At 43.2% G+C, this 18,820-nt stretch overlaps 1 protein-coding gene across 1 annotated transcript in view; it reads left to right on the top strand.

Annotated features, from left to right (window-relative positions):
• The window catches only part of PDIA5 (protein disulfide isomerase family A member 5), a 108,010-nt gene that overhangs the window by 12,960 nt on the left and 76,230 nt on the right, over positions 1–18,820 (top strand). Inside the window, 3 exon segments of the mRNA XM_062005154.1 lie at positions 499–625; positions 3,739–3,826; positions 18,312–18,395. Coding sequence (XP_061861138.1) covers positions 499–625; positions 3,739–3,826; positions 18,312–18,395 — 299 coding nt within the window.

Genomic DNA, 18,820 nt, shown 5'->3' with positions numbered 1-18,820 from the left:
TTGAATTACTTGCAAATTCTGTTTTCATTTCCTTTGTGGGTTAGTTATTTTAACTTCATGGCTTTTGCTGCCTTCTGTGAGATATCAAGGTTTTCAATTGAGTTTGTGGCATATTCTGAGATAAGGACAAGACTACTTTCGAAGTGGTAATTTACCATGTCTCTTCTTACGCTATATTAATTTTGTGTAAGAATTTTTATCTGATTATCTGACTAGGGAACAAACTTTTTAAAATGGGGTGGCTTCTTAACTAAAACTGTATTTCTTGATGTATTTATCTCATCTTTCCACTTGAGGATGCTTGCTAGGAGTGATATTGGTCCAGTTTAAATGCGTGTGACTTCTTTTTTGGCTTTTACTGGTCAGTATGATAGTTTATTTAAGGCCACATGTCTCAAGATTTTGGAAAAAGGTTGAGGCAATTTCAAAAGCAGATTGTATTTTGTTTCTCAGCATGGAAGCTGTTACTAACGTTTCTGGCTTTGTGTGTTTCTGTAGGCATTCTTGCCGGCGTTCGTGTGCTCTTTGAAGGTGTCTCCACTCATAGAAAAAATAAGTGACCACAAAGATTTTAAGAAGCTTCTCAGGACACGGAATAACATACTAGTGCTGTATTCCAAATCAGGTAAGTCTTCTTTTGTGTGTCACAACATTTTGTTCCCAGCAACATGTGTGTGTGTTTAGACATCTGTGTGCATGCTCAGGTGACTAAGCTCTTTGCCCTTGTTCTCTGTTGGTTGTTGCCTTGTGGGACTGCAGAGTGTTTCTATGTGACCAGAAGAGCTTCTTCAGGATTGGTATCTTTTGTTCTAACTCAGAGGCTTCTGATGTTTCAAGATTGGAGTCATCTTAATTTGGTCTTCTATTTGCTCTGTCATGGTGGCAAAAACTTACTTTATCCTGGCTTTCTCTCCAAAACTGGCTGCTTGTAACAGCTATTGGCCAGAGCTTTCTGGTGTGTTCATCACAGTAGTTTGCAAGTTTTGATTTCCTGGTGACACTGAAAGGCTTAATGAATAGTTATAGTACTGAAATCAATCCATCTTTGCTTCTGGCAGCTTTGAGTGTTCCATGGTTCTTTCAATTTTAATTAACAAAATATAAAAAAAAAATGAGCTGCTTGTGGAAGAGGAAGAAATGGCTCATTTCACATCATGGCACCTGTCCCCTTGAATGTATTTGCTGCCTTCTCTCTCATTTAGGCTCTCCTTTCTGGTTGTTCGCTCTTGCTCTTACCTGTCTGTTTGCTCATCCTTTTGCTGTGTTTTGCTCCTGCTCTACCTTTTCTCTTTTGTTGCCTCATCTGTTTTGGTTTGTTGTTTTCTGTGACAGCATGTAAAATGAAGAAACAATCTAAGCTCTGTATGCCAGTGTAGAATGCTGTTGCAGATGTGGAAATCGTCAGACATAAAGGAGTAAAATATGTCACTAAGATGATGTTACTTCATGTTGTATGGGTTTTGTTGTTGCTTCCTTTTCCTTCCTGCAGGCGAGCAATACAAGATAATGCTTTTTGGGGGTTAGGTCGTCCCTTTCTGACCTATTGCAAACATCTTATCTCATTAACACAATGATACTGGTAGAGTTGCTCTGGATTTATGGTGTGGCAAACAGTGCAATATGTGGTAAACCAATATCGTCCTTCTCCCCCCATTATGAGACTTGGTGCAGGTGCTGGGATAAGTAACCGTTTTTCCTGAAGAAATGCTTGCTCTGAAACAGTTAAAATTATATATGTGGCTTAATTTTTGTTAAAATATTTGTGTTTTGCTATACTGGGGAACTTTGTGGGCTTCAGCCTGGCCAAATGATTTTGTAGTAACAGGTTCAAAGTGAAAATCATAAAAGAACGTTTTTTGATTTTGAAAGGAACGCTTTAGATAAAAAAGACATCTGTATTATTCGGCTTTTTAAAGGGAAAATTTTCTTTTTACGCTTAATATTTTAAGTGGTGGTTGCTTTCATTTTTAGAAGCACAACCAGAACACTTCAGTGCTGACACTCATCAAATGAATGTTGCCCTATGGGCATTGTTCAAAAGCCGTGTTGTGGAGATTTCTTTTTTCTGTTTTTGTTATTTAATTGGTTGATTTTAGCAGTCTAAAGCATTACATACAGAGCTGACTGAGGGATTAATGTGTTTTTTCTAGAACGGTGATCTTTGCACAATTAGAAATCTCTTGTTGAACTGTCACCCAGAAGGTGGGGAGGGGAAAAAAAAACCCTCTGAAATTTGCAGGTGCAATTCTAATCCCAGATATCCATCTCGCAGCTGTGATGTGTCAGCCAGCATCCAATCGTAGTGCTGCAACAAAGGCTTTGCTTCTCATCTTTGCAAAGCTGGTTAATAATTTATATTTTATGGAGAAGATTCTTTGGTGTTAGGAGATGTCCTCATTTACAGGAGATGTTTAGTTCACCCTGCTGGCTGGGTATCCTGCCAAGGCTGCTCAACTAGTGAGTCTTCTAACACAACTCTGTCCTATCCAGAATGCTTGTATTTTTAAAGGGTGTTTGTCAAACTGTTCTACTTGAAGTATATGCAAAGAATTCCCCAACCTATCTATGTCCCTGTGTTGGAGAGAGGTAGCAGTTCCATGTTACCAATATTGGGGGTAGGAGAGCTTCTTGAGAGCTAACGTGTGTGGGCTGGTATCTCTAATGGCATCAGGCCCAAGCAAAGGCTGTCAAACACAAAGAAGCTGTTTCTAGCTCAGGAGATTGTTGACATAAAAATTGTGGAGGTTTAGAGATTGAGGGGACTATCACTACCTACTAGCTCTACTTGTCTTCTCTGACCTATATAGGCCTTCAGTTTCTTAAATGTTGGAGACAAGATACTGGTCTATAGAAGCATTCAGTCTGACCAAATATAGCTAGTTTCATATTGAAGTCGTTGTGGAGCAGCAGCAGTATAAGTAGATGAAGAGGCTCTTGGTTTCTATTTTCTGTTTATTGAGGCAGGAAATGGTTTCTGTTATATTTTTGGGGGGTAATTGATGCTTTTTTTGAACTCTATGTTTTTCTCTCCTGAGCTGTTGTCCCATTTTTCTTCTATATTTATTTATTTTTAATACCATTTATAAGGCTCTTCTGGAATGCAAGTATTGTGCAAAATCTACACATGTGGCGTGGCACTATAAAAGTGTCAGTTGGGTATTTATGATACAGCCAGTTCTTGGAAGGACCTTTTCTGGGTGCTTTGTGCTAGTAAGTTTAAGCTCTTCATGGCCGTTGGTTTTGATACCTCCCAGGGTTATTATGAGAACAACTGTGGGGTTTTTTTATGTATGGCTGAGGTAGAATTGAGGCAGATAGAGATGCTGAATGACTTGCCCTTACAGCTGATGAAGGTCCTAAATGATGTTGCTCTAATTAGCAGGCAGTGATACAATCTGGTTGATGCCCTGCCACAGGAAAAAGACAGCCCTGGGATGGAAGCTGGTTTGCAAAAGAGGGCACAGTAGAGCTCCATAAATGTAGGTCAGGGAGTGTGCCTGGAGGTATGCATTTCAGTGTGTTGTTTAAGGGGAATGGAGGGAATCAGCTGCCCAGCTTCAGCTGCAGCCAGCATACTTTCTAGTTTACAGAAGATATTACTGATCCCTTTCATACTGGTTTCTTTCAATTAGACAAAATGTTCTTCCAGTGCTTCAGAACAAAAGAATGCGCCATTGTGTTTTTCTATGCAGAGTAATAATACTGTTGTTGATTTACTCTTGTTATTTTGTTTTCCAGCTGCTGCTGCAGAAAGCTCACTCAGGTTACTGTCCAGTGTGGCCCAGGAGGTGAAAGGACGAGGTACTATAGGCTGGATAGACTGTGGGTATGTGTCATGCTGTTTTTCTCTTTCCTCCCCCCTCACTTCCCCTTTTGGCTTTTATTGCTGACTTAGCTTTTTTTATGGCTCTGAAACTTTTTACCTGTAACTGAACCGACATCATTCTGTGCAGTTTCTTCACAGCTGTAGGGAGCATATATCTTACCATCCTCTCTTCCTTCAGACTAGTGGTGAGGAATCATTTTATCCTTGTGGTTGTTGTCAGTTCTGTGACAGCACATTTTTCATCCTGAAGCTGGAGGACCCCAGCTAGCATTACCTTTCATAGGGGGCACGCAGCATGGAAACTCTGGCTGCTCTGGCTTTCCCACAAGTCAGGGAAGGAGGAAGCCCACATGATGTGCCTCAGCTGGAGAGCAATGCAGTTCTGCTCTGACAGTGAATATTGCACGAGTAGGAGGGTTCTTTGCTCGGTTTTGAAGCATCCACCCATTCATGTTTCTCAGGAAAAACTTTCTTTGAAATGTAAAATGTAAATTCTTTGTAAAATATGCTTTCTCTGAAAGAACTTCCTCTGTGCTTGTATAGGTTCATGGAAGGCAGGGAAACTTATTTTTGTAAGTGGTTGCTTGTGTGGGGAAGGATGTAAAGTGTGTTTGTTCTGGTTTGCAGATGTGAAAGCCTCCACTGTACTTCTGCTCAATAACACATTGCCTGTGGTTTCAGCTTGTGTATTGCCGTGCCTCTGCGGCTTTGAGAGCTTTGCCTGCAGGTGGCAAATTCCCCTTCCTGTGCTGCAGAAGAACAGCTTGTTGCTCACCTATGTGTTTGGGTAGATTGCCAGGGTATGAACAAGTTGTACACTGTCCACAAATTGAAGTCAGCACTGAAAATCACGTGGCTCCCTTAAAATTATACTTTCAAAATCAACCTTCATCCATCAAACAGTAACCCAGAAGTCATTGTTAAATGAATGTTAACATGCTTGTGTTGGTTAACCTGTCTTGCTCTCACCCTGCCATCATGCAGGGATCTCCAATGGAGTTCTCTGCTTCTGCCTTCTGTTTGCATTCTGCTGGGCTTGTCCAAGTGCACAGACACTTTCTTCTCTGCCTAACTGATGAGGACAGTGTTCCAAGTCATCTGCTGTCAGAAAGCAGGGTTATGAAGCCTGTACCACTTTCCACTTGCTGAAGAGCCATCAAATGAGTTCTGTTGATGCTGATGAGGAGAAAGTTCTATGGAAATCTGGTACACCTCTGAAATCCAGTCTCCTTTCCTAATGAAATCACTCATAATTTTTGGTTGTCAGTAAAAATGGCTAGCAAATAGAATACTGGGCCAGCTTCTTGACTTCAGTTTCTTTTGGCACTGCTTGTGACTGGAGTAGGCACTACTTTTTTTGTGTCTTCTGTTTCTCTTTTGTTTTGGTCTAGCTCTGTTTTGAGGGACTTGCTGCTTACTCTGTGTGTACATGTGACAGTTATGTACAACTACTGGAATGATGAAGCTGTTTATTTGATTGTTCAAAATCCAGCTATAATGCAACTAAGCAATAACACATCTCCAGAATTTATTTTAGTTCTGAGTTGGAGAAGGAAAGGTTCAACGTTTAGGACTTAAATTTGAAACCCAGGGAAGTTTTGGGACTTAGTTCACTTGGCTAAGTCTCTGCTCCTGAGTTTTTAAGTGATGGGGAGGGAAACGGTGTTGTTTTTGTTGTAAAATAAACTTAATCAAACCCCAAGGTTCTCTCCCTCTCCAAATGTTGTCACCATACCAAACCTTATTAGATAAATTACTTAGAAGAAATGTATTTTAAAGTCTCCTCTGATAGTGCTTTAATACATTTCATAGGAAGCTTGGTACTTGCTGTGCCTTTCTTCTGACCATGGTGGGGAAATACTTAAATGAAGTTTCCAATTTGTAATGAAAGGTGAGTTATTCTCAGAGAGGAAAGTAGCCTGGGGAAGGCCATACTGTAAGAGGTTGGGAGATCTGAGGACAAATTTGTAGGTTCCCAAAATTGCTTTGATGCTGGTAATACCACAATCAAATTGCTGCTTGCCAAGTGACAGATAGTGGACAGGGTGCTGTAACATGGCAATAGCTATAATTCAGTGCGTCCTTTCTGGTCACTCATTTGGGAAGAGTCTGGGAAAGGAGATGATCAGTCCAACCGTAGCTGGGTATTAGAAATGTCTCTTCTATCCCTCCCTCTTGCAGAGGGATGTCATAACAGACTTTGTGAACTTGCCTCATGGGGCAAGGTGAGCTGGAAGACTGGCTTGTGTCAAAGGAGGTCTTGATGGCATGTAAAACCCAAACCCAAACAAAATAGCTTGAGCCTGAACCAAGTTTTGTGGTTGATGTGTTTCTTCCACCTTCAAATCATTCTGAAATCAGTCTTGTAGTATTGATTGTAGTGGTTTTTTTTCTCGAAAACATTTTTTTCCTTTGCTTATTGCCTTTTTTTATAACCAGGTGTCTGCAAACTGCTTCCCACCTCATTGTGGTGATGAGAGAGGCTGCAATATTGCCGTCTGTCATTGGTCACAAGGGGCCAGTTGCAGGGCCTGAACAGCTGAGTCCAGTACCAGGATTGCTCAAGCTATTCCCCCTCTGCAAGTGTGCTGTGAAGCTTATTTGTAAGTCTTCATGCCGAAACAAACAGCACACAGATGCAGGGATATTTACAGCACAGGCTCAATTTGTTTTACAAATACTGACAAGAAATGGCTTGTTTGGCAGCAATATTTAGCAGGGAATTTTGGCTTTGCTCTTCACATCCCACTGTAGCAGACTTCTTTGCCTTCAGATCCAAGCATTGGCAAGGCTGGCATACATGCAGAGCTATGGTTTATGTCTCTGCTTCCCTGTGGCGATGATGGCAGGCTTGCTTTTCCTTTTCTTTATTGGAGATGCTTTTATTGTTTCTTGTCATTCTCCTCCTTCCTCTCGTTTTCAGGAGAAGGCAAGAACATACTGCTCCCCTGATTGAAGTCATTATGGATCGCTAAGGCTCAGCAGCATGTTCTGTATTTCATACAGCTGGGAGGAGTGTGCAGGTTTGTGACTGGGGGTGGGCTGCCTGAATTATTGGCTTACGTGGAAACCACACTCCTTGGCCGTAGCTTTTGTTGAGTTTGTGATATGAGACAGAGATTAGACTTGAGCTTTCGGTTCCAGGTTGAGTGGCTGCAGGGAGACGAGGGAGGTTAGGTTTTCAGCATAATGTGGGGAAATACTTGGTGTCCTGCTGAGACAACGTGGAGCAGAGGACGTTGCCGCTTAGCTTGTCACTTTGAGGCAGGATGGCAGAAGTCCCTAGAGTGCCTGGGCCTAGAACACGTAGGGCTGGGAAGTGCCAGTTACCTGCCTTTCCTGTTACTCACTTGTGCTAAGTGCCACATTGGCGCAGGGCCAGTCTAAGGCAGCACACCCAGGGAGGCCTCTGCATGTGTGTCGTGGTTTAGGCCCATCAGGGAACAAAGACCACGATTAGCCTCAAGTACCGAAGAGGCTGAGAATTGCTCGAGGGCAGGGAGGGCTTAATTGCCGCTTAAGGTTCAGGACAAAGCAGACCAGGCTACTCGGTTTGGGGAAGAAAAAAAAAAAACAGAAAATAATTTAATGCAACATCAACCAAAACATACCCACAAAAACCCAAAACATAACCAAAACGAAACAACACAGAGGAATACGTCAATGAAGAGTCCAACCAGCCTTTTTAAGAACACCTTCCCGCCACACCTCCCCTCTTCCCGGGCTCAGAGCCCTGATCCCGGGGTTTTTACCTTGCCCCCCCCTGAACGGTTCGGAGGGGCAGGCAGTGGGGGTCTCAGTCAGTCTGCTCCCAATAGCTTCTGCCGTTCGTCCCCCCTCAGGACGTGCCAACTCCACACCAGTCCTCCCTGCAAGTCCGTGGGGTAGCTCACACACATGGCAGCCCTGCACGGGCTGCTCCGACGTGCACCCAGTCCAAAGGCTGCAGCTCCTCTCTGCTTCTCGTGTGGGGCTGCTCTGCGGCGTGCAGGCTCTCCAACACGGCCTGGGCCATGGCCGTCTCCCCACACAGTCCCTCGCCCGTCCGGGCTCACTCACATGGAGCTGCTGGTGGCTCTCAGTCCTGCCACGGATCTCCATAGGTTTCAGGGGCACAGCTTGCATTCTCGCCACGGCTTGCAGAAGGGTCTCCGGTCTACTGCTTCTCCTTCCTTCCTCCCTCTCTGGCCGAAGGGTCCGCGTGGTCGCCTCCATCTTGTATCCCTCTTACACCTCCTGACTCGCATTTCAAATTCCCGTCCCCTAAATAGTGATCGCAGAGGCGCCAGATTGGCCCAGCCGGGCCGGAGGTGGGTGTGAACCCAGGAGCCGGGGGAGGGTCCGCAAACTCTTTACCGGGTCTTCACTGCAACCCGCTCCCCCTGTTACTAAGCCAAAAGCTGCTCCTTGCTAAACCAGAACAATGTGGTGTAGCAGATAAGGGCCTCTTTCACAGGAGATTTCAATCAGTTTGTGCAGATAGATGCCTCCTTTAAGAGATGAAGGGGCGGGATGAGATTTGCTTACAGCATTGAAGTGGTCATGGCTTGCTCCTGTGTGCTGAGATAGCATATGCAGCTCTGTACACAATTAAGCATGAAGCTATTTCAGTTGTGAATAAAAGACCCACAAACAATGTGATAAAAATGTTTTATTCTGGCCTTTCCATGTTTTAATTAGCAAGTCCTTGCTGAGGTGTTTGATGTGGAATGAATGGTGGTGTGAGAGACAACAAAATACTAAATTAATCATGCCTAGTAAGATGCATGGGATCAGGGATAGTGCACAACACTGCAGGTTGGTAAATCTTCAGAGTATCCCAGAGGGATGATGGATCAGTCATTTTATAAGCAAGTGCTTCGGGATGTGCCACGTTAGCAGGAGCTGAACGTCCCAGCTTCTGTTCCTGGTTCTGCAGATGATTCACTCTTGGTTAATTTGTGCTATTAAAAAAAGTGCCTCTGTTTTCCAGGCACCTGGGTAAATGCTGCCTGCTCCGGTAATCAATGTTTATAAAGAGTTTGGAGAAATTTGAAAGGGAAAATGCTATTATTAGCACGAATGAGTGCTCTTCATTTAGTGCATTCAGATGTTGTTGGAATGGCCATGTAAGCAGAGGGTTAGGTTCCTTATTGGATTCTTTTTAGTAGTGGACTGATAGAAATTTGGGAGACTGAAAGACTTCCTAGGGAGCTGAAAGCTTAAGATGTCTGCAAAAAAAAAGAAAGCATGTTCTTCTGTGCAATTGAGTCTGACTGCTGCTAACTCTAGCAGCAGAGTGACGTGCAGTGGAGCTGCTGTGTGCTGCATAGGGAGATGGATGGTCAGTGTGCGTGCTGCAGAGCCTCTGCCTTACACCTTATTTCCCCATAGCTCCATCTTTGGGGGCTTAGTAGAACTAGTGGAGGTAAGCATTTATGTGGTCAAAAGAGGAGTTTTGCAAAAAAAAACCCAGAAACTTCTGGCAAATCCCTATGGTAGCAAGTAAAAGGTACAAATTGATGTGCCTGGGAAAATAGTAAGATGGAGTTACTGCTTGAATGAAAGACAATTTTTTTGTTGCTTGTCTTTAAAGTATACAAAGTTCTAGTCCCACTTTGTGATGCCCTGAGGTCTGGTTTTGAAGCATTATCATGAAGTTATGCTCTGTCCTTCTTGAGTAGGCTTTGTGATAGATTGGGGGTGGCCAAGGACTGATGTTACTTGGAAGAGTGTAACTGGTTTGAGTGGAGTAGAAAGAAAGTAAAATGGGTTTGCTGAAGGGAAGAAAATGTGTTTGGCAGGTTATAAAATGCATTGTAGTCAGATACAGCTTTGAAGAGGTGGCAGAAGAGGTTGAAACTGACTCTTTCAATCCTGAGTATGATGTAGTGAACACTCCTTGGTCTTCCTGTTACGGAATCATCTTGAATTCTTTATTGACTGTAACTCCTGCCTAATTGTGGACTGATATTTTCAAAAAATCACCAATGTCTTCGGCTCTGGATAATTATTCTCTGCTCAGACTTCCATGGTTCTCTTTACTGTTGGTCCCAAACATAAACAAAGCTGTGTGATTTCCATCTGCTGTCATAGCGCCTGTGCTTGGCTTTAACACATCAGACTGCTAGGAAGAGGAAATGCCATCTGGTTAAAATGTCTGACTAATTTTTTGGTTGGTTTTAGTCCCACTTTTTCCTCCTATTGTGTGTATTTCTTGTAGTCCCCATTTGCAATAATTACTTGTTATTGTTGCAATCCCGTGACGCTTATCATAAAGGTAAGACCATAATTTGGTCCTTTCCAGGCTGTGCATCTAAACATATGCTGGTTCATGTGAGAGCCAAATCTAATGAGTAATTGCCTTTTCTGGGATTTCCCTCATTTTCCATGTTTATTTGCCTTTTAGATGAAATCTCGTTTCCCAAGTTTATAATTTCTTAATGCTTTGATACAGAAAGGCTTTACCCATACACACAGTCGTAAATGAATTTGTTTAATGCCTTGAAATAGCAGGGAGGAACTTCAGAAATAAAGCTGCTGGTACAGATGGCATTAAGTAATTTTGCTCTTTAGTTTTTACCTTCACTTCTGTAAAGCTGATCAGAAATAGGATTTATTTAAGAGAATAAGTCTACTCATCTTCCTTCCTTGTAGCTGAATTTTAAACACGATGAAAAGCTTTGAAATTTCAAATAAAAATGACCATATCTAATGGGGAGAGAAAAAAGGAAGAAAATGTGGTCCCTTCCATCCAAGTAGATTTGCAGTGTCTGAGATTTCTGTGCTTTTCTTCAGTTGCTTTGAAGGCAAAGGGCAGGCAGCTCAGGAGTAGATGGATGGCAGGTAATGCTAGGTGCCAGCTTGGGGAAGGTAGCAGGGGCTCTATTTGCAACTGGTCCATCAGGAATGCTTTGCAGGTGTATATTGACAATATGGTCCTTATGTGGATGCAATTTATATGGGTTAGCTCTGCATAGATTTTCAATACCTCCTTCCTGTCTCTATCATAACCCATCTGTGTGGTTAATGCTAATTCACATTAAAGCCCTTTGGTTTTCCTGTAAGAGTGACCCTGCAGGAAGTGCAATGCCAGTCTGGAAAAAGAATTCCTTTTTGAAGTTAGCTCTCATTTCCTAACGTTAAACTCATCTAGTCTGGGGTATTACATTAATTCAGAAATGCAAACCATTTAAGTAAAATCCGCTGCATTCCTTGAGTGTAGGAGCCTGGGCTCACGCCTTCGTTTCATCCTAAATGTATGTATTCCATGGGTTTTGCCTAGAATTGCTCATTAACTGAGAATCTTCAGCATTCCTGCTTTTCAGGCTAAAATGAAGAGTAAGCGAGCTGAGATTGACTGTAAAGTTACGTCTGTTCTGCTTCATTTAAAACATCCTCTAGCATCCTCTCCGGGCCCACAGTGCAACTAAAGCTCATCAAACAGGAGCTAAGGGAGCAGTACAGTGTGCTGCAGCGCCCGTGTGCTCATGGGCAATACATTCCAAACCTGCTTTTGTGAGGATCTTTATGTGAACTCAAAAGATAGTGGTTGCTGTCATGTGTGCCAAGTTAGGACAATGTTGCTGGTGTGAGTTAGAGGTGGTCTGGATGAGTCTGAGGAAAGCTGCTGCTTTGCAGAGAGAGGTTGAGTGTTTGATGTTTCTAGAAGTTCCTGCAAAGCCCTTTGGTGCTCCTGTGAATGCGTTCACTCTCTCTCTGTGCAGGCATGTGGGCTGCTGAGTGCCTCTTACTAGTTTATATTTCCAGGGAAAGTACTGTTCCGAATAACTTCTTGACTTTCTGCAGGGCTGGAGCTTCTAATTTTTTCCCTTAATTGTTTTAGCTTGATGATATCTGTTACCTTTTTGTCTTGGGTTTCTTTCTGTTCTTTGGCTCATTCTTGCTTGCAGTGAGAATTAATCTCATGGGTTTTAATTTTCAGAAGATACTTCTTCTTAATCTCATTCCTATAGATTCCTGGCCTCTCTAATTGACTAATGGGCACAGAGAGCCATTTTTATTGGGTGATGAGTGGTGCTGGGTCTCTGCAGCACATGGATTATTCTGTTTGCATTCCTGGCATGTTCCCGGGGAGCATTTGGAGCAGAAGGCTGTGATTGCCTTATGGGTCACAGGGAGACTTTTTGCTGCATTCTAGGGGGGGATATCAGGCCCTAAATTCAGATGAGACTGTTCTGTCAGTCTACTAATCCTAATCTTTAGTTCTTTCCAGCAGTACATTTTTGTTTTCACACTTCCTCATCTCTTAAAAGATTAAAAAAGTTTAAGCTTTTCATCTGCCACATTGAGTGTGCTATTGTTACTACTTTTATAAGATAATTCCTACCAGAAAGGTAGAATGGTGGCAAAATGTTGCTCTGTTTTCAAAGACAAATCTTGTGGCTTAAGCTTCCTGGGCTACTTACTTCTGTGTCCGTGTCTCCTGGGTCCTGTTCCTGTGTTGGTGTCTGCAGGTTCTTGAACTCCACTCACAGTTTCCAAGTGCCTGTCTGCATGGAGCACTGTGCGTGGACTTTGTGTTCAAGTAGATGTAAGCCATTACCACCCATCTGCTGCTCAGCACAGCTCCTTGGAGAAGTGCTTCTCTGAATCCAGTTCCATCTCAACAAAGTGATATGCAAAGGTCTGGGGTCATTAGAGAATATGAGAAGCCCTACAAATGTGACATCGTGTCAGCAGCAGTAGTTGTGGCAACTGCTGATGGGTTGGAAGGGAGGAGTGAGGACAATGGGAAGGCGATGTCTGCAGTCTGACAGGAGGAGAGTTTCACAGGGGTTGTTCTGTTTTCATTTGGTGAGCAAAGCACACCAACTTCTGTAGGTGAATGGATTACAGAGTCCTTGCTGGAGGGTGGAATTGATGACTGCAAGGACTGTAGGCAGAAATCCCATATTGTTCCCAACAATGGCTAATGAATTGCATTTTTAAATGTCGCAACCTTCTAGGAGCACATGTAACTACATCTAACTGTTAATGACTTCCTCTTTAAGATAAGATTTGCAAGTGGAAGTGTGCTTTTTATTTTTCAGTGGCTTAAGGAAATTTCTGGCATCGACGCCCCTTTTGCTGCTTTTTTTGGGTCACAAGCTCAGTTAGTTGTTTGGCAGGATCTCAGCTCCATGTTTTCTGAGGGTGTTCATCGGTCTGTTGTCTGGAGAGAGTATTCTATGGAAGGTAGCCAGAGGGCATTGAAGAAGCTGTGCACTGGGCTAGGAAACTCTGCTTGATAATTCACTTCTGAGGACTGGTCTGAAATTGCAATTGCACTTCCCTGAAGTTATAACTGGAATTAGTTGCTCTCTATAGGATGGTTCTCACCATAACATAAAAGAATGAAAACAATTCAACAACAGAGACAATAATGAGAGAGAGTGCTGGTAACAAGATGATAGCTTTGACTGGTAGCGTCTAAAGCTTTTTCCAGTGTTGGGAGATTTGCATTGTAGGCATTGTTTCTTGCATTGTTTCTTCTCTGTTCTGCTCTCAGAGCTTGTTTCCTCCTCCTTACCTGCTCAGTCTTGTCTCTTCCAGATGCTGACAGTGTCTGTACAGACACTGATCCAAAAGAGCCTCCACTGCATTAGGATCTACAGGCACAACTGTGATACGACTGCTGAGCATAATTTATGTGGATTGTTGAGCCCTGTTTCAGATGGAGAGAGGAGAGATAAAATCTCTTTACAGATTGTGAGGTCTGTGGTTCACATGTGGTTACATGATGTGCTGATAGAAGAGTGAGATAGGTTTTGTACAGGCAGATTTACTGACCCAGTTAGTGAAATTGGTGCTGCCAGTGTTTTTATTAATTACTTCTCTTGTGCCTGGAAACACCATAGGTACGGATGAAAAAGGAGTCTGAGTCCACTCTGTGTTACAAAGTGTTAGATGCCAGCGCCATGGCATCAAAGTGAACTGGCCACACAGCCCAGGCATGTGCTATTACATTGGCAACTGGGGACATGAACTTTCATTTTGGATGGCATTTTTGTCTTTCCTAAGAGGCATTTGACAGTCATTCCAGACCCTTCCTCCCCAGAGGTTGTTGTGGTTGTACATCTGGTTTCCCTTCTTGATCAGAAGTCAGTGGGCAGCATTCCATGATAAGGGAAATAATTACAGAGCTGCAGAAGATGCTACTTGTGCTCATTGGACAGGGTTGTGCTGAGGATGTCAGCTCTTACTCTGCTACCTGCCACGACAATGTTTGAGTTTGCCTCAAGGGGATTTTGCATTGCTACCCCCATGCACTTTCTTATTCAGGATCTATCCAACTTGAACTTGTTTTCATTTTAGAAATGAATGTGGACTTACTGCAGCCAAACTTCTGAATCTTATTTTGTGTTCCTCCTGTCCAGTTTTGTCCTCTGTTTTTTATCCCAATTCCCTTGACACATTGCTGCAAAAGCCTTTCTCTGGGTCACTCCTGCCACTGAAGACTGCCATCAGTATCACTCACTGGTGTGATCCTTAACACCCACAAGCTCCTAGGCCTGTGGGCAGCCCTGCATAGGCAGGGCATCCTGCATCGCTCCTGAGGAATACCTGTAGCAAGTCTCCTTAAAGTGTTGGCTTCACTGGTGTAAGCCAGAGGAGGTCAGATCTCCTTCACAAGCCCCAATCCTTCCTCCTGCCCTGGTAACAGCTGGCTGCCTGTGCAAAGTGATTATTCATGCATGCAAATGCCGACAAGGGACCCCAGAGGTTTACGCAGAGCATTCTCGTCAGGCTTCCTGCCAGCTCCATCTTAACCCCAAACAACAGAACTGTCTTCCAGTAGAGGAGATGGGGATGTGAATGGAAAGGGGTGAACTATTCCTGCAATGCATGCTTTGCTGTTGTTTAGGCTTCTTGCTTAGTTAGGTCAAATTGGATCTTTTATTTTACTACTCTTTTTACCAAGCTGCCATATGTCTTTATTTCTCCAGCAAAGGAGCTCTTTGGGGCCCTGGTTTGGTTTTGTGGGAAGTGGTTGTGTGGGGAACATACCTGTGGGAATGGAAGACATGCCATCATGCCACTTAATGGTTTGACCTCATAGCTCCTGGTTAGGTCCTTTGCAGTGTGGCAAAATAGGTTGATGTTTTGGATGATTCTCCACATAGTAAAGCTGGATGATTTGTAGAACTACCTGCAGGCAAAGCAAGGCTCCTTTCAACAGCAGCACAGAAAGGACCTTCGAGAGTTCAAATTGCTCTGGACAAAAGTGGCATGAAGCAGCCAAGAATGGCTGCTGGGTGTTTCCTGAGCCTGGTGCCTTGTCTGAAGTGTCTCAGCCTGGGTGGCAGAGTGCTGTTTTTGGGGGGGGGGGGAGGTTCTGGCTTTTTAAGGTTTGGGATTTTGTTGGTTTCCCTCCTTTTTTTTCCCTTCTATGCTATAACAAACTGTTACACTGCCTCTTCAAGTGGTATAATTAAATTGCAAGAACCCGAGTCCTAATTACCCACTCCCATATGAGAGTTGAGGAGCTCATCTTCAGAGAGGCTGTTGGCTGAGATCCAGAAGAGAGAAATCTCAGAGCAGAGACTGCATCTGTGTTGATATTTACTCTTATTAAGGATAATGGTCATTACCAAGTGATACTAGAGCAGGTTGCTCTTCGCAGGTTATTTTTATCTAGCTGTAAGTGAAAGCAGAAGGGAAAGTGAAACGGGTCCATCTCTGCCATTTCTGTACGTCTCCTTTTCTGCTTTCTCCAAAGAATCATCAGTATAGCATCTGAGCTGGTGGGTCTTGCATGTGCACAAATCTGCACTGATGCATGAAAAAATTACTGATACATGTTTAGACACTTCCTGTTCTGGGAATTTGCTCCTCTTTCATCCCTTGCATCAGCGCAGATAGCTTGCACAAACAGACTAAATTCCCAATGCAGCGGTGCAGAGAATCTGCCCACTAAATAGTAAGAGATGTACTGGAGCAAACTGCCACTTTCTTTTCTGTGATAACGGATGTGTGCATTCAGGCAGCCTCATGAATCTCTACAAATGGAGCAATCTTGAAAGCAGGGCAGGCTTAGATCCTGTTTCCTTCCAATGAATCAGCTGTTCTTATCTTTCTTTTTTTAATAAAATCTCCTGCAAATAGAAGATGAATTGGTAGGAGTTGGAGTGGTGGGAGTTGCGGAGCTGCTTGCTCACAGGTATCGCAGTACAAATGTTTTGTAGCCTTTTCCCACTATTAATCTTGCAGAACTTTTCCAAGATAAGCATCTGGACACACTTTTCTCCCCACGTGGTTTGAAGTTGTGCCAAACTGGTGGCAGAACTGGCAACAGAATTGTCTTGACACCCATTTTGGTCCTTTACTGATGCCAGAACAATTGTCTTCACTTCTCGGGGTTTGACAGACCTTATTGCTGGAAGTAGGTTTCAGCATTACTGTGGTGCAGGTTGACTGTCAGCTCCAGCAGGACCACGAGGGCTTCTCTCTGTGTGTCTTGGGCAAGACGGGATGATGATCTGAAACTGGTGTTGCCTCCTGAGATTGCCTGACCTTCAAGTCACTTAGGTTTAGCCTATAGGACTGTTGGAGGGACTGCAGGTGAGAGAAAATAGAATGTTTCTGGTCCCTGGGTTGATGATGCAGCATACTTTCTGTAAAAACTCCATGTGTCAAACCAGCTTTTTAGCAAAACTCCAAATCCAGACTGTTTCATAATCTTGTTTTGTTACAGGAAGATATGTTCACGTTACTTGATGAACAGATGACAAATCTTAGCTCCACCTTCTACTGCAGTCTGGGGAAAGATGCAGCAGATGACAGGAAAATAACTATCATCTTAGGCTCAGATCTTAGAATTGTTTTGTTTGGAAAAGACTTTTAAAATCCACAAGACCAACCAGTAACTTCACACTTCCAATCGCACCACTAAACCATGTCCCTCAGTACCTCATCTACGTGTCTTTTAAGTATCTCTGGGGACTGTGACTTCACCACTTCCCTGGACAGCCTGTGCCAGTGTCTCCAGCCCCCTGGAGAAGCAGAGAAAGCATTTATGGATTACAATGGCTCGCTTTGTCTATGGTCTGAAAATGTAGAACTGACATGGAATTCAGTAAGACTCCTCAGATAAACATGCAATTGGGATTACAGGTGCTTCTTGCTTGTGAGGTAGTTGCATGCTTTGTTAGTTCCTTAAAATGCTCATTTCCATCTTCAGCATAACATTCTGATTTTGATGCGTGTGTTCATAATACACTCATTCTCATTTCCATCTACAATAAGCATTTGGGAAGTTTCCACAAAGGCGTGCGCTCACCTGCAGCACACTGTGAACTTACTGTTCGTTGTTCCTCACGTTTGCAGAAAGGCAGCTGGAGAACATTGGGAGAATTAGCAGTAGTGCTGGCAGCAACACGGAATTTGGTGAGGCTCTTGCAACCCCTGCATCTTGGTGTCTCTAATGTGTCTCTAATCGGTTTAACTTGATGGGCTTTCAGTGTGTTTTCATTTTCTAAATTGATTTATCTGCATAGAAGGAACAAGTTGTCCTCTGCTGGGAACAAGTTTCCAAGCTTTTTAATCTTGCTGTTTGTCAATGCAAAGAATAGTCTTGTCAATGTGAATCATCCACTTTTCTTTATAGTTGAACCGTTTCACTCATCTCTCCAGGTTTTTGACTTCATATTTACTTCAGGTTGAAGTATTCTTACAGCTTTACTTCTGCATTGTTTAGGGCAGCAGTTAGGCCCTGAAGACCCTTTACCTGCCCATGTAAAATATATATGCAGTTCTCTTCCATGAGACTTCTCTCTTCTTCATCTCATCCTAATCTGGTACTGGAAGCGACTCATTCTTGATCGGTCGGGAAGCCACCTCCAGCACATCTGCTTGCTGTTACAAGCTTCCTTCAGGAGCTGTGGCAGATGGTCTTTCTCTCCACTTGCTAGGTGTGGCTCCAGGCATGTCCCTCATACTTAGAGTGAATGGGGTTACTAGGTTTGAGGCTCCAAAATTTAAATTGGTTTTTGTTTTCTGCAGGACCTTTTTAAAGCTAGCTACTTCTGATCTGGGCTTGGAGATACCGTGAAGATGCTTCTTTTTCGTTTAGAGTTCTCTTCTGCCAGAGCTAACCTCCTCTTGCTCTTTGAATCTTTTCACTAACAATGCCCTTTGACCACCACCCTAACAGTAGCACAGTCTTCTCAAAAATTTGGCTTCCTAAATTTATGTAAATTCCATGGACAGAAGAAGGTCTACTGAGGTACTTGGACGTGCTAGAATGAGCCCCTTTCTAGGGGCTAGCTTTGGAATGTGGTTTTAACACGGTTCACTGTGTCCTGAGCAAGCAAATGGAGAAGTTAAATTGGCTGATGCAGCTTTCCACAATGCTTGTCCTACAGACTTCGCTGAACAGCTTCCAAATTACTGTTAGTTGCAACTAATTGTTGATGAGGAAGCACAGCAATGAGTTTTTGGAACTGAATGCATTTGTTTTCCTTTTTCTTGTAACCATTTTTCTTCCAATATGTGTTTTTTGCAGTGATACTGAAAGCCGAAAATTATGCAAGAAGATGAAAGTAGATCCTAATTCAAAGGAGAAAGGAGTGGAATTACTCCATTATAAGTGAGTGCTGGGCTGGGATTTGTAGTTCCTAATTGTTGATGCCCCTGTTAGGACCATTTGTTCTCCTTGCAGCTCCATACTGCTGCAGCATGAAAACTTTGTATTTTTTTATCCTTTGACATGTGAAATTGATTGTTATTGCTTCAGTTTGCAAGCATGTGTTGCAACAGAAGTTGAGATAAATTTATTCTGCTGTTGAGTAGAGTACACTAAAAGCACAAGTGAGCCCTCAGGGAGATGCCTGATGGACTAAAGCTACCCAATGCACAGGGCTGATGCCTGAGATTTGAGCTGTCTTGCCTTCTCTGTCACGTGCCTGCTGGCATGTGCCTTGGGCAAGTCACTTCACCTCTCCGGTTGCTTTTCTGACTTGAGATAGTACTTTGTGAAGTGAGGAAAGGTGAGTGTAGTGAGACAGCAAGAGA

Source organism: Colius striatus, chromosome 11 (assembly GCF_028858725.1).
Source record: "Colius striatus isolate bColStr4 chromosome 11, bColStr4.1.hap1, whole genome shotgun sequence".
Classification (NCBI taxonomy): domain Eukaryota; kingdom Metazoa; phylum Chordata; class Aves; order Coliiformes; family Coliidae; genus Colius; species Colius striatus.
The sequence above is the reverse complement of the archived record's forward strand: the minus strand, read 5'-3'. Positions and strand labels throughout refer to the sequence as shown.